Genomic DNA, 16192 nt, shown 5'->3' with positions numbered 1-16192 from the left:
AAGTGTGCGATGACCACAAGTTTCCAAATGATCAGCAAACGTAAATTATCAGTTAATGCAATGCTGGAGTGCAGCTAATGTGTTTCGTGCGTTAATAGAAAAGATGAGAGTGATGTGGATCGATGTAGTAGAATGACAGAGTGATGTTAAAGGAGGCAGCGAGGAGCTCGGACCGACAGACGGACAGAAAGTGGAATCAGAGTGCGGGTTTGTTAATAAAGGCATATCCACAGTCTGTCAGCAAAGCCGCAGCTTCCACTCTGCCTTACACACATTGTTGAGCAGGACCAATTTACATTTTAGCACATTAACAAGGCAGAAGAGGCACACACACACACACACACACACACGCGCGCATGCACACACACAGGGGAGGTGCAGGGAGAATGAGATTCGTTTTCATCTATTTCCCCTTAAAACATGAGAAAAGGAGGAATTCCCCACAGAGAGCGCAGCGCTTTGATATCTGCAGCCCCGTGTCTGTAAATAGGTTAGGTGAAGACGATGTCTGTATGTGTGTGTGTCTGCATGTGTGCACGCATGTTTTTGTGTTAATTTGAGTTCTGCATGTTCACGTGAATCTGTCATCTTGTGGGGTATCCTATTTCTGGCAGGAGATTGTGGGCGGGGAAGTGTGTGTCTTTGTGTGTGTGTGTGTATTTACCTTTTCCTGTTGAGGCCTCTGAATGTTCCTTGTAGTCGTGCAGGCAGGCAGGCAGGCAGGCAGGCAGGGAGCCATGTGGAGCACCTAGAGCAGCTCTGTTTCCATGTTTCCCCCCTGCAGTGTGCTGTTGTGCTGGCTGGTGGCCTGGCTGGCTGCCTGCTGAACTAGCTGCACTGCTCTTCTTATAGACCTCTAAGCCTGCGCGCTGCAATAAGCTGGTGCTTTATCTACCAGACAGCTGCAAAAACTATTTTTTGGTGTTGTTTGGGTGTGATAGAGATTTAGACACTGAAGTCACATATCTTGCTTCAACCTCAAGAAGAACTGTGTGAAATCCAGCACAGCTTATGTGGTGTGGGAGTGTGATGGCTTCTTCGATCAGTGTCAAAAAAAGCCTTTTTGGCCAAAGGCCATGATATGTCAGTATCCATTGACCCATGAAGACCCTCAGCCATGTCTTACTATGCTCAGCTTTAAGCAACGTACTACGTCTCTGAAGCTTTGATGTGATGTAAGAATTTCTGTGGTTTGCTTTTTTTCTTTGCTCTTGGTTTCCCCTCATCACTCGCCAACAGCTATATCAGAGCTGTGTTTGATGTGCTAAGTCACTGCTACTGAGCTTGTTTTGGAGGCTGCAACTAATGATGAATTAATAATTGATTATTTTTGTGATTGATTTGATAGATTATTTGTCATTGAAAATGTTGATAATAGCCAATTATAATCACCAAAAGTCAAGATAACGTCTTCAGATTTCTTGTTTTTCCCAGCCAACAGTTCAAAACGCTGATGTTTTCAGATTGCTGTTACATTAATAGCGTGCAGACTGTACGTATGGCTCACCTCTGATCCCACACTACATGTTTGATATATGTTGATGTTTGATAAAAGCCAGTAAGACTTTGGTCTGTTGACAAAAGATTTGGTTAAATCTTTTGGATGTTTGGATTCATTAAATTGAAGCAGAATCATTATGCTTAATCTTCTGAGTTTTGTTTGGCTGTTTGTTAAAGAAAGACAGTTTTGAGTGGCAGGATTATTTCAGTCGATTTGAATTTAGGATTCAAATACTTAATTTACTGTGATTGTGTTGTGAAATTAGCCAACCCCACTTAGTTAAATAAAGCCCTCATCAAGCCTAAATCATTATTTTATTATTCTATATCTGCCATATAAGCTTTTAATCATTCATCTCTTATTGATCATTAACATTTCTGTGGTTTGGAAACTTCAGTTTTTCCTGTATCACAGGAAAGATACAGGAAAAAGTGTTTGTTTTGCTCTTCAGATCAATTTAATCATCTCCATCTATCTATCAATCACGTCTTGTTCTGTGCTAATCCCCTAATAAATGTGGGATTAGGATGAGTGACACTGCACTTCTTTTATTGTTGAGTGTGGGACAAAGTGAAATGATACCTGGGTGTGACTGTACTTTCACCCACCATTCACATTGTCACTGTGTATCAACTCATTCACTCATTGGTGCGTCTTGTCTAACTTCCATGAGCTGATCTTTCAACCCTCCTTCTGTTCTCTTCCGTTACGCTCGCTGTCATTATTTCCTCGCTCTTCGTCTCCCACTGAGTTGCTCAGACTGTCAGGATTGACTGGACACTGTTTTTTTTTTTTTTAGCCACTGCAGATCAGAAACTGGTAGGTCTCGAGATTTAATATCCTTAGGTTTTTTTTTACTGTTGAGGTGAACTTTTGTTTTGTTTTTTTCTGATTGAACGGTCTTTTATTGGCATTTATTTCTCCCTCCGGTTTGCTAGAAATCAGTTGACATTTCAAGGTGCGTTAAACTCTCAGGGCGCCTAAAAACCAGCGCTCGATCTTGTCTGACCATTAATGTAGTTGAAAGAAAAGATTTGCCATTCAGACATCTGAACCATGACAGAGTGCAACATGGGGATAACCTTTGGTACACAGTTGTGGTTATTCATCAACTCGTACAGCTCAGAGGAGAAATGAGTTGCTGATAAGGCGTCAGGATACAAAGGTGGTGTTGTGGGAGGGGGAGGGAGGAGAAGAGGAAGTACGGGGAGGAGGCAGAAGATGGACAGAGCACAGGTAGTGAGAAAAGTCTTGGTGGTCTCTATGATTATTCATTATTGAGATGGCAGGAGAGCTTGAATGAGTGGAGCCACTAATCTAACTCTGAGCCTGATGGACAGAACACAATTACCCTGGGAGTGGGAGGTGGGAGAGAGAGGGGAGGCCAGAGAGAGAGAGCCAGCACCCTCCATCTCCCCACCCCCCCTCTGTCCTCCTCCTCCTTTTCTGTCTTTCTTTCTTTTTCCGCTCCTGTCGCCTGGCAGACTTTACTGTAGCTGCAGATGATTTCTGGGCATTAAGCTCCTGTTGGCAGCATCCTGTTTATCGAGTCACACACACACACACAGATACACACACACACATACAGTAGGGCACATATGCACACACGGAGGCAGATCCTCACATCACCCACTCGCACTTGTTGGCAGCGCCCCATTTACGGACGTCCAATTTACAGCTCGTTCCTTTCTCCTCGGGTCTCCTCTGCTCTGGCTTCAGATTGCTGTCTAAATCCAGACACACTAAGCTACGTTTCACGTCCCCGCTCCGCTGCTACTTTTAGCTCGAGCGCGCTGATTCCAGGTCAAACCGCCACTACAGTGTTCACGATGGCTTTTGATGGCGCTGCTCTTCCCTTCATGTTGTCGTCGCTCTGTGTGTGTGTGTATGTACGAGGCAGGGGATTTGTACAGCTGAAGCTAGACACGGACATTTGAGAAATTAACTTGTTCTCCCCTCCAGGGACGATAGCTTAGATGTAGAACTCTTCCACGACTCTCCAAGGAGAAAAAGGACCATATGTCTGGAGCCCCGGAGAAGTCTGGTGAGCGGCGCAGCAGCAGATTTTTAATTCTCATCTTCACGGCCTCTTTTTTTTTTTTTTGCTCATTTTCACCAGCAGACTCGTGGCTGTTTTTTTTTTTTGCTTGCAATGGTTGGATGAGTTGGACTTCTTGAACTAAGTGAGTAGCGCTCTCATAGGAGCAATTTAGCAGCGAGAACACAAAGTCAAAACTCATCTCACACTTTTTTTTTCTTGATATATCTTTGGATTAAAACACTCAATGATAAACCGCAGTACATGTCTTTGAATCTTTGCTTTTTTGTAGTTGTAGAATAAAAAGCTGGTATTTTCTGGGTGAAAGGCAGTTGGGGGTGGGGGGGGGGTGTTTCCTGGTCCAAGTCGAGGATTAACGGACCGCCTTTCTTAAACACAAGCTCCAGATGCTGCCTGAAAGACTTCACAGCTAGAAGGAGAAGAACGAATTCAGAGAACAAAAAGACGAGAGAAGAGGGGGACAGATTGGGACATGTTCGGGGTTAGGGCTGAAGCCGCTCAAACTCCATCCTTTCTCCTCTGATTTTACTTCCTTGGGCTTTTTTCTCTCCCCTTTTACCCCTCCGCTCATTATCTCCCTCACCCACTCTATGTTCCCTCACCCCTCACTTTCTTTCCACTCTGTTCATTTCTCTTCCCTCTAACCCCTCTCTTCATACACGCTCTCTCTCTCCATCCATTTGGTGGAACAGTGCTGCTGATAATGCCTGTAATTGGAGTGACTCACACTTTTCCAGTGTGTTTGGACCAGATAAAGAATATTGTCAGCATTTTGCCGACATGGCCTCTGCTGGCAGAATTAAATGGACTCTGTTCTGTTCTGTCTGCAGCAAATTAAAAGCCTCTCAATTCATCTGTTCTCGCCCGAGGCTCACAGGGGCCTCCTATTCACACAGAAACACCGTGGAGAGAGGGGGAGGAAGAGAATAAGAGAGATTTCCCTCTTCCCCAAGAAGCACCAGTCAGTCTTTTTTCGTTTTTGTCCGAGAGTCCTGCACTCAGCCACTATTAGATGGAGACGGAGAGGGAACGAGAGGTCAAGACTGACAGTCTTAGGAGAGGTGAAGAGCAGCTCAGAAGGTAGTCAGCTTCATTATTCAGCTTGTCGACTTGCAGCTGTCTCCTGCTGTCTTTGCACTTCGGCGTCTCTGTGCAATAAAGGAGTTGTGTTTGCATGTAAATGTGTGTGTTTTCGAGCATTCACAAATCGGAGTCAGAGTGCGAATCTGAGTGTTTTTGGCTGCTAGGTTGTAGTAAACGCTGCCAATCAACACTTCAGAATAAAAGTGGTGGCAGATGGGCGAAGAAGGGACAGAACGCTGGACGCTGCCCAGTAAAGGCTACAAGCGTGGTAGTAGTGTTAAAGGAATATTTCGTGTTCATACATTATGTATGAATATGGTTATGTTTGCAAATGATAACAATTACAGTTAATAGCCACCAAGTAAAAAGCTAAAATTCACTCGATGGCTACATTACATATTAGTTTCACATAAAACTATTGGTGTTAAAATAATACTGAACAAGTAAGTTAAAGTATTCTTCTAAGCAGACACTCTTCAGAGTATTAGTTACTTTTTAACTGTTGATGCTTAATGCATCATCAATAGCAGGCGTCCAATCATGGGGGTTTCTGTTTCTCTAAGTCTTTATGAAGAAAGCTTTAGATATGAAATGAAATTGTACTCGGTACTCAATTATGATTTTAAATATAAGTACCCCACCAAAAGACTGATTAATTACAGTAATTGATTAAGTAAATAAATATACTGATTAATTACAGTAATTTGATTAGTTGTAATTAGTTACTTCCACCCCGAGAATGGAAGGTTAAAAAAAAAACAAAAAACAGGACTATTCGACCACTGAATGCACATATCCTGGAACTGAACACTGATCGGTTCATTGTCTTCGGGTAATTGCAGTCTTGTTTATGTCGCTTGTTTCTTTTATATGACATTTTATGTTGTTTAAGTTGGTTGTCTGTTCCTCTGAAACTTTCCCTCCTGCTGTTTAGATCAGGACTTTCTTGTAGAAGAGATTTTGAATCTTGGAGGAAATTTTCCTGAAGGACAAATATTAAATGATTTATTTTTCCATGATGGTCACAGAAGTTTTAAACCTCCAGGTCAACCTAACCTTTACTTATTTATTATTATGTTGAAATTGTAACCCAGTATTCCAGGTCAAAATCCATGAACGTTTACAGCCAGATTTGTTTATTACCTTGTTTATCTAATGAGGCGTTATAACTGACTCATGTTTGGTTTTGACCTCCAAATTAAGTGGCTCCATAATCTGGTCAAACTGATAGCTTGTGCAGTAAAATCCTAACTCATATAAGTGAAGTTTTTTGTGAAAATGAACATTGTTAGTGTTGTTAAACCTGTCTAATTAATTTACTGCCCGATTGAAGGAGGAAGTGCTTTAACATGGTGGGGTTGTTCTTTAAGCAGTGTCCTTGCAGAGACACATTATTGACAGGAAGTGGGAAGTGCAGAACGGGTCTCTCCGATCCGTTACCACGGGCAACATGTACTCAAGGCTCCCGATCAGAAAACAAGCTCATTCTCACGCCTGCTGAGAACTCTTGCAAGGTTTTTCCTGCCAACAGTAACACAACCTAATTGAAGCAAACCTCTTTCTTCTTCTGTTTTCTCCCCAGCTCTCTGTGGGTGTGTGTGGGATGTTGTGTCAGGGCTAAAGCCCGTCCCTCTCCCATGAGCCTGTGTGCCCACACACACACCTGGCGCCTCCACGCACACACCCGGCGCCCACGCACGCACAGCCGGCACTGACGCTGTGAACTGGACCCTCGGAGCCCAGCGGAGCCAAGCGGAGCGGAGTCTAGCCCAGTTGGAGCCTGAGGATGTCAACAGAGACAGAGCTACAGCCAGCGGTCAGGCCCAGCAGCGTCAGACGGGACTCCAAGAGGAAAGGTCGGTACACTGTTCTCACACCTGTTGTACACTTTGAAGCTGTGTTAAGGAAGTTATTTCACGATATTCTTTAAAGTTATAGAAATGCATTCACTAGTTTATTTAGTTTAAGAGAGGAACCAAATGCTTAATAGCCTTGATGCCGAAAATTATGTCACCAGTTTTATTTCTCATTTAAATTAATGCTTATAGGGAAACTGAGGACAGAGTCAGTGAGAGAAAATTAGTTGGTAACCTCGCTAAGACGCCGGAGGTGTGCAGCGTGTGGGCTCACTGAAGCTACTCTTTCTTGTCCCATTACTCATTGCAGTATTTCAAACTGATCTGCCGTCAGAAATGGTGAATACGACCGTTTCTTTGTTATTTTAGATGCATTCATGATGAACGATATCTGTAAAGTAGGGATCAACTGAAATGCTTTTTTATGGCCAATATCTTGGTGTCAACGCACTGCATGTCTGCTATATTTATTTGATAACTTTATTTACTTTGCAGATTCAGATTTTTCAGTGTTATAGGATGTTACTTGTTGTGGGTTGGAAAGTGAGTGAGACATCAAAGTGCACGAGTGGTTCTGGCCTGTGCATACATTTTTATTTTTCAGTTTTAAGATTCCTTGTTACTGTTCTCTTTGCATGACACAAAGTAAAAACAACACTGTCTCGACATATCAAAGCATCCACCTTTGTCTGAGATGATCCTGACTAAAGAAAGAAATGTGTCACACTGCTGCATTACCATGAAGAATATATTACAAAAACAAATTATACTCTAGGACTGCGCTCTCACTACAAAAACACACATTCGTCAGCCCCTTCCTACTTTATATTAATTGTGTTTTGATCTGCCGCTGATGAAGGATTTGGGTCAGAAAACAGAACGCCGGGCTGCTGTTGTTCATAGCTAATTAACAGGTGCGGGGTATCACGGTGCAGGAGCTTGCTACCAAACAGGTGCGGGGAGTGTTTTGGTTGGTGAGAGGCAAACAGATCCAGGTGTGAAAAGCTCCAGAGGCAGGTAGCTAGCAGGTGTATTAGCAGGCCTGGGTGGTCTCAGAGCAGAGGTGATGCCAGGGGCCAGGCTGGCAGCCATCACCCAGCTGCTCGGTGCCACCTGCCCAACTTGCGAGAGCGACGCCTAGCACTCTCTGAATAAGCATCTGATTGATGTAGCAAAAACTCTGGACACCGTTGGGAACGGCACTTAATGGATGCACACGTACACACACACACACACACACACACACGTGCGCGCGCTCGGTATCACCTGCAGCAGATGCCTCATTGCACACGGCGCGCTTCAGCCCCTGCAAACAAGCGTAGGTTCCCCCCATACACAGTGTGTGAGGGAAGGCTGAATGCCTCTCATGTCCTATTTAGAAACAGTATTGTTCTGCTGCAATGGAGATCATGTTCATCATTCAGACTGCTCTCCATATGTGAGGGGATTGCAGACACACACACACACACACACACACACACACACACACGCACACACACACACTCACAAACACTCACACACACACAAACTCACGCACACTAGGACTGGGATTGAAGCCCAGAAGAGCATATGAGAGGAAAGATGAATGGTTTGCCTTCAGCATTCAGACTTGAGGGTTTTTAGCTTCTTCTCTCTGCCTGCTTCCCCCGTCTCATTCTATCTCTCTCTCTCTCTCCCTGCCTCACACACATACACACTAATGCGAAAACACACACTCACACACTACCTTACACTTTGTCTTGTGTCTGCATCTCTTTTTATGATGGTATGTAAGGGTTAGAGTTAGGGTTTGATCTCACGCAAAGTACTTATCGCTTTACTGATCTGGGCCATTCTTCCAAAACACACACATACACACACACACACACACACACACACACACACACACACACACACACACACACACACAAGCATGCACACACACACACACAGGGCAGGGTGATGAAAGTCAAATGCAATCATACATATACCACACACGAGCAGCGAGCGTGCTCTGGGAATAAGAAACTTTGATAATGTCCCTGTTAGTGTGCTTCATGTGTGCGACCGGTCTGCATACAGTACATACACATGTTTCTGTGCCCGTCTCTTCGGAGTAGCTCGATTTGAATGAAAATAGATCCTCTGAATGGCTGCTCGTCATTAGGGTGGAAACGGCGGCTTGTGAGAATCCCTGCAGGGATAGTCCTTCACTTTCCTAATATCCTTCCTCTCCCTCCTCATCCTCCTCCTCCGCCCACTGCTCTGACTCCTAAATGACCTTGCCCTGAATGAGTGAGACACAGAGGAGAGACTGATCACGAAGAGAGAGAGAGAGACTGAGAGAGACTGAGAGAGACTAATGAATCAGTGTGAAGGAGAGCTGTTTAATCTCAGGCCTTTGTTTCACACTTCTGTGGTGAAGAATGTAATGAAAAAGACTATGGGACTGCAGCGTGTCACACATTAATCACAGATGGTGTGTGTGCCTGGCTCGACACGTCAGTGTGTATCTGTGGGTTTGCACGTGTATGTTTCTTTTGTACACACAATTATGCTTTATTTGAGAGCTCGGGGGTCATTCCTCTCAGAGAACCTTTTTTTCTCTTCCAAAAGGTTTTTTATTGAATTACCGTGTCAAGACGGAGATAACCTCCGACCTTTGGCATTTACATGACCGGAGCTGAATAACTGCAGCTTTCTGCCGCCTCCGACAGTGAATTAGTGCGTCTTATTGGTCAGGCTCGATGCTTGAAGTATGAAAGTCTTAATTAATCCTCAATAAATCCACAAAGATTACATCTCTGCACCTCTATCCCTCTCAACCAGCCCTGCTTCCTTCGCCCTGCAAGTCCTCTACAGTACTTGTGTCCCTGCAAATCATAACAATTCTTGATTTTAATGTAGGTGCTAATTTACACCACTGGTTGCCGTTCAGGGCTTGACCCACTGACAACCCACCATCACAGGTCGCTTATACACGGCTTGGCCAAAAAACAAAGTCACCACCTTGTCATTTACAGCAGTTCTCAATATAACTGCAGTCTAATACACCATCACTGACTAGGTATAGATATAGCTAAATTGCCACTGCTATGACAGTGTCAGTAAAAGCTGAAGTTATGCAAAGGGATACGAGTCTGTTAAGATGCCTCGAGTGGATGTTTGTTCATTAGTGTGACGGCTAGTTTCTTAAAAGGAAACGCGTTCTGATATTCTTCATTATCAATAAAACACAAAGCTGACAGTCTGCCAGCGCAAACACCAACACACACTATGTGAATGTCAAATTAGAACAGCGAGCCAATTTGAGGTTTGTGAGGAGCCCCAACAGCTGCCGACAGTTTTGTCTCCACTTCAAACTTTTCCATCTCAGCGCCCACCTTGTAATGAAGTACGATGAACCGTGGACGCCTTACTCTGGAGAATCTTCAAATCGCGTTTCACACTTTCACCGTGCGAGCAAATCGTTCTGGCATTACAACGTAGGCTTTCAACAGATCTGCATTTTGTCAAATGTAGTGTAATTAATATAATTACAGATCACACTTAAAGCTGTTATAAGCATGCTTAATGAACTAGTGTGCTTCAGCCTCCAGAGGATCTCAAGTCAAAACAGGGTACAAAGATTGATCTGTCAGGCTGGCTGAGAGAGTTTTATTTTACAGTACTTTAAAGGAGACATACTCTGCTTATTTTCAGGTTCATAATTGTATTTTCGGTTACTACTAGAATAGGCTGACATGCTTAAGTTTTCTCATACTGTCCACTGCAGCAGCACTGTAATCCCCTTCTGTTTAAAACGCTCTGTTTTAGCTCCTATCTCTTTAAGACCCGCCCTCCTGATTACCCAGTCTGCTCTGATTGGTCAGCTCACACACACCTGAGAAATCACTGCTAACAACAGTAGCGCAGCTGTGCTAAACCAACCACAAGACAGAAATTATGCAAACACATGACACAGCGATGTAGTGTGATGTCACAACGTCACGGTATTAAAGGCGGGGGCTGCTGACGAGGTCTTTCAGGACCAGTGATTTCTGTGGGAGAGAGGAGCTTCTGTTGGTGCAGACTTTGACCTTTTTCACTTCAAGATATATTACTTGCTCAAGAACACATACAGTAGAAGGGAAAGGAAATAAACAAAAAGGCATATCAGGTCCCATTTAATTTAGCCCAGTTATATAAGATAAAAATAAAAGTAACTGTAAATATTAACAGCTGATACAGAATAAGTTCAATCTCTACAGTGACTCTTACAAAACAAAAAAGCATGAATAAACATACAAAATAGCGGAATCTGAGCTGCTAAATAAACTCCTCTGAGTTCTTTGTGAAGCTGGCAGCATGCCTCTACTGTTGTTACAGTGTGTATGGACACTATCAGAGTTGTGAATGAATATTTGAGGCCAGCCAAGTGTTTGCAAATTGTGACTAAGATTGGAAAGCTTGTCTACGCAAGCAGCCGCATTGGCAGGTAACCAGCAATCCTGTGGGTGTTATTCATTTCTAAAAACCCTACTTGTAAATATAGCAACTCTGACGTTAGTAATTTTGGGACTCCAACCAACAGATTATGACTTTTTTTTCCTTTTTTATTCACAGTATTGTCTATATAACATCATTAAATGTTCAAATAAATCATTCATAGATGCGCGCCCGTCTTTTAGGATGTGACAAAGAATACGATTACAAGTAATAATAACTTCCGCTTCTGTCAACACACGCAGTCGGCTGTCATCACAGCTCTGGAAAATCACGACTCTCCCACGGGGGGGATCGGAGCTGAGGATGTGTGGGAGGGTGCATCTACAGTGTAGCTGGCAGCCAACAGTATGAAAAGAGTGGTTAAGGGTTATAGCTATGCAGCTGTTAGCCTTTGTGTGTGTGTGTGTGTGTGTGTGTGTGTGTGTGTGCGTGCATGTGTGTGTGTGTTTGCTCGTCTCTGGTGTGCGATTAGCAAACACATTATCTGCTTCGTGTGGATATTATGCACACATCCAGTCTATCTGGCACAATCACCGCAGCCATTTACTCTGATATCTTTCCCTGGGGAATCTTAGAGCACAAACAACGGTATTTTGAGTGTGTGTATGTGTGTTTGTGTGTCTGTGTGTGTGTGTGTGTGTGTGTGTGTGTGTGTGCCTTCTATGAGAGGTAATCAGATCTGTTCCCTCCAATCAGACAGAGATTGAATTGAATTGGCTGTCTACTGTTGTGGCTGTCAGTGGAGTCCAACGGTGGATGCGGGAGGGATGGAAGACACTTGGTCACAGATAGAGGAGCACACACTTTTCCATCACTAAAACTATATTTAGAGATAACTGCCTCTTCTCCGTCCTCTCCCGCTATCTGCTTACCCTTCTCTCCCATCAGGTTATTTCTGGAAAAATTAGTGACCTATCCATCCCACTGTCTACTCTTTTCACTGGTCCGTGCATCCAATTTTTATTTATTTATTTATTTTTTCCAGCATGGTAATAACCGCGGAGGGCAGGTAGAGGTTGGTTGAGATGCGATCAATGCTATTCCCAGGCAGGCTTCTCATTCCACAAACCCACATCTTCTCTCCGTGCAGCAGCTCCAATGACACACTCCTCTGCCCCTATTTTTGTGTGTTTAAAAAAAAAAAAAGGCTTCACCCAAGCTTTCAAATGTGACCACAGAGAATAAGCATTCAAGAACTCCTGACTCTGGGAGGAAAATAAATAACAGTGAAAGCCCTTTATTTCTCTTCCGGATGTCTTGGACTGTGTGTGTGTGTGTGTGTGTGTGTGTGTGTGTGTGTGTGTGTGTGTGTGTGTGTGTGTGTGTGTGTGCGTGTGCTCTGTGATCCTCTCAGTATGTTCAGCCTTAGTCCTCTCCTCCACACTAGTTGGTGTGGCTTTGCCCACCGCATCACTAACTACAGTCTCCATAGCAACAGTTTGCTCCCTGCTTATAATTTGCACAAAAGGAAAAACGTCCCAATGTCACACACACAGGCTCTAATAAAGGCCGCTGCTCTCACCCCGCTGTGCTGGTTGAAGGACTGTGCGTTAGAGGGGCATTTCTCATTTGTTAGACGTTGACAGGCTGCTGTTTTTCTATTTCATATCACAAACAGAGCTCTTTGTGCCGAGCTGATCTGAGACACATCAGCGCTGTGAGTCAGAGGAAAAGCCGGATTAATTGTTTATGTCTTCTAAGGCGAAGGACAGTGCATGTCTCCATTTTCTTATACGTAGGAAAGGTGATTTCAGGTCTATGTAAAATCTCAAAATCAATGGCAAAGTAAAAAAAAAAAAAAAAAAACATCTCTGAGTTTGAGAAAAGGAGCAGCGGAAATAGTTTCAAGGTCCCTCTTTTGGGGGTTGTACTGTCAGAAACTTTAGTGGCCGACTGTTGCTGATCAAACAGACCACAATGCCACAACCACAACTTGTGCACCACCTCATGAGGAAAATGATTGTTTAACTCTTTGGTCTAAGATGATCTGCTCAAAACTGCAGGTAGCATTTTAAAAACAGCTGTAGAGGAATTTTTGAGTGACTCATCGTAATAAGTTTTAAGAAGTTATGTGTACTTCAGATCACAGTCTGCAAAGTTAAGTTGGCAGTGCAGTTCTCCTTCCATCAATGCCTGTGTGCATCACGAGATACAGTTTTTATCTGTGCTTGGAGAAAAGACAGTAACAAGCTAATTTGTGTTGTTGGTCTTCTCATTCATATTGTGACTTGTCAATTTGATGATAATTATAATACATGTTATTTATATTCTGCTTTTCATGAACATGTTAATTTGAGTGTGATGTTTACTTTAACCCAAACAAGACATGATACAACACACCAGGTTTGATTCCAGCTAGAGACCTTTTTCTCTTTCTTCCTGTCTTCACTGTTAAAGGGCAAAAAGAGAGAATTGTCCCACATTATTTAGTAGAATTTAGAATCTCTCTTTTTCATCAAGAGACTACAGGACATGTAATTTACAAAGCAGATCTGTATTCTGTCAACAGTATAATTCCATGGGGACCAAAGGGATGATGATGATGATGATGATGATGATGATGCACAGTGAGGAGATAAGAGAGTTAGAAACACGGAGAGACACTCTGGCAGATGGTAGAGCTTCCTCTTCCTTTTCAAGCTGTATGAAGTTTGTCAGTCCTCCTTCACTCCATCCCTCTCTTCCAGGACCCCGGCTGAGTGAATGAAGGGAAGGGGTTCATTACGCAAGATGAGACACAGAAAGACAGAGAGGGGAAGGACAACAACTTCAAGTGGTTCCATATTTTTGGCAGAGATGACAGACATGAGAGAAGGCTTTGTTCTGGCACACTCGCCTTGGCATGAAAGGAGGACCGCTGTGTTTTGAGGAGTTACCTGTGTTTCCTAATGCTTTGAAAGACCCGTCTCTAGTGTTTGACTGTCACACACACACTCACACACGCACACAAACACGCTCGCCCGTGGACGTACACACAAGCACGCCTCCTGTTCACACAGACTGTGGGATTTAGGAAACAAATAGTTCTGACACTTTTCAGTCAGATGTGTCTTACAGTGTTTGAACAGACTAAATAGTGTGCATGTGTGTGTGTGTGTGTGTGTGTGTGTGCGTGCGTGTGTGTATTTAGGTGTGTTACCGACTGAGGACAGTGCGAGGTGTTTTTTCTACCTCCTCTGATGATAGGAAGTATTTGGTGAAAGCTCACAGTGCAGAAGGCTCAGAGAACTCCATGTTCTTCTCTCGCAGCACTGTACGAACGTTAATGCAAAAAGGGGAATTGAGTGTGTGTTTTTGCGTGTGTGTGTTTTAATGTGTGTGATCGGCGGCCGAGGGGCGACCAGCAGCGCAGTCCACGGGGGGAACCGCTTCAGCGTTGCATGACAGGATGCTAGCGACTTGTTTACACAGCCCACTCTCTGATGCCCTGTCAGAGCCCAGAAAACACACTGCAGCGTGCGCAAACAAAACACACACACACACACACACACACACACACACACACACACACATGCACATAGACACAGTTACATGCAGACTCGCAGGCCATGTTCCCCTTCGTTAGTGAGACCAATTACCTTGTAATTAAAGCCAGGGCGAGAAACGAGCTTTACCACCAAGAGTCCTACATAGACTGAGGGCTGCTGGGAGGAGAGAGAGAGAGACAACAGGATCGAGGGTGGCCTGATGGTAGTAAAGGTACTGTCGGCTTCTTATTAAATGGGGAGAGCGCAGAAAGGATGAGATTAAATGAAAGGGTAGAAGTCAGATGCACTAGAACAGGCCGTGTGTTTGTGTACACCGAATGAACTTCGCTTCCTCGGATAAAAACTGGACGGCTGCCATTCCCATCATCAACGCTCCATTTAGATGTTTAGTCTTAATAAGCAATGTGTTGTACAGAGAACAGAATTGTGTTTTGCAAGCATCAGCCGAGTGCTTTTTCCCAGGTGATGCAGTTCATGTTGTTATGGTGAAAATAATAGACTTTAACCAAACATGCTGAACGGCACACAGGCACAGCGAGTGGAGCTGTGCTGTTTTGCTCTTTGTGCTGCGTCAAAAGCTCAGAGAATCTATTAAAGTCAACTTCATCGCATACCAAGTGAACAATAAAATCAACTCTTGCCATGATGGTTGTGTGTAACACTCATAAGACCCTCAGTGGGTTTGTGAGTGAGTTAGAGTAACATTTTTACTAAAGATTTATAGATTATTTATCTCAGTGAACCAACAATTCACAAATCCCAATAGATTCACACTGATCAGTAAAATAATATTTTTAAGATTAAGATTTTTAATTAAAATGTAAGATAATCAGATCCAGGCTAAGTACCTGCAAAGCACACCAACATACAGCAAAATCATGCATGTCCCCTCTCCAAAACAATCAAAACATGTTGTCAGTATTGAGAAGTGGCAGCATATCGTACTTTCCTGCTAAAACAGTTCAAGTCTTGTTCTTTGAATGTATTATTGTTCCCAATTGCATAATTGTAAGTACAACTGGTGCACTGTGTAAACTACAAACCTTTTATTGCCCTGCACAGCCCGGGATTCAAACCCAAGACCTGCCTGCTGCAAGGCAACAGTGATAACCACTGAGTCACTTTGTTTCACAATGCATGTTAAATGAGCATCCCAACCTCCATAAACTCACTAACATAATCCGATCCACTCTTGGATCAAGAAGACCTGCACGATGAAGTCATTTTATCCCCATTCAAGGTAGCCAGGGGCTAAATAGAAACCAGAAAATCAGCCGGCTCAGCCAGCACAAGTGCTCACTGTATGGGCCTCACAGTGCGTAAGGTCTGGGTAGTTTAAAATTGAACTTTAGGCATCACTGAGCAGGTGTCTGACGCCGTGTTGACTGCTCATTGAAAGTCCATCATCTGCACTGAATTTTGTCAAATTTCCTGTAGAACACTTCAACACTGAAAGGTTTTTGTTTGTTTTTTTAATCTCAAAATGGCATACAAACACTATGTTTGTTGTTTATTCTATAAACTATTAGGTAAACTAGTTACCTACATGACTTTACTTTCCTGTTCCAATCTTTTACAAAACATAAAAAGCAGCCGTGCCTTCAAATGCTATAAAGTTGGTGAAAAAAAGTTTCCTTAAAGGTGTTGATCTTCCCTGCACAAAAGTTTTCTCTGTGTCCTTTTCCAAAGCGACCTTGAACCACGGGGTGCGGATGTTTCTGGGTGTATGTGTGTGTGT

General features: G+C 43.4%; 1 protein-coding gene across 10 annotated transcripts in view; it reads left to right on the top strand.

Annotated features, from left to right (window-relative positions):
• Nucleotides 1-16192, top strand: part of dab1a (DAB adaptor protein 1a) — a 75290-nt gene that overhangs the window by 18977 nt on the left and 40121 nt on the right. For 6 of the 10 annotated variants that reach the window (XM_037114125.1, XM_037114122.1, XM_037114120.1 and 3 more), the window contains exons 1-2: nt 2161-2320; nt 6226-6499. In XM_037114125.1, coding sequence (XP_036970020.1) covers nt 6430-6499 — 70 coding nt within the window. In that variant the 5' untranslated portion in view covers nt 2161-2320; nt 6226-6429. Of the gene's footprint in view, nt 1-2158; nt 2321-3661; nt 3685-6225; nt 6500-16192 lie in introns of those variants that run through there. The other 4 variants (XM_037114123.1, XM_037114115.1, XM_037114117.1 and 1 more) reach the window with 3 other exon arrangements.

Source organism: Acanthopagrus latus, chromosome 11 (genome assembly GCF_904848185.1).
Source record: "Acanthopagrus latus isolate v.2019 chromosome 11, fAcaLat1.1, whole genome shotgun sequence".
NCBI classification, from domain to species: Eukaryota; Metazoa; Chordata; class Actinopteri; order Spariformes; family Sparidae; genus Acanthopagrus; species Acanthopagrus latus.
The sequence above is the reverse complement of the archived record's forward strand: the minus strand, read 5'-3'. Positions and strand labels throughout refer to the sequence as shown.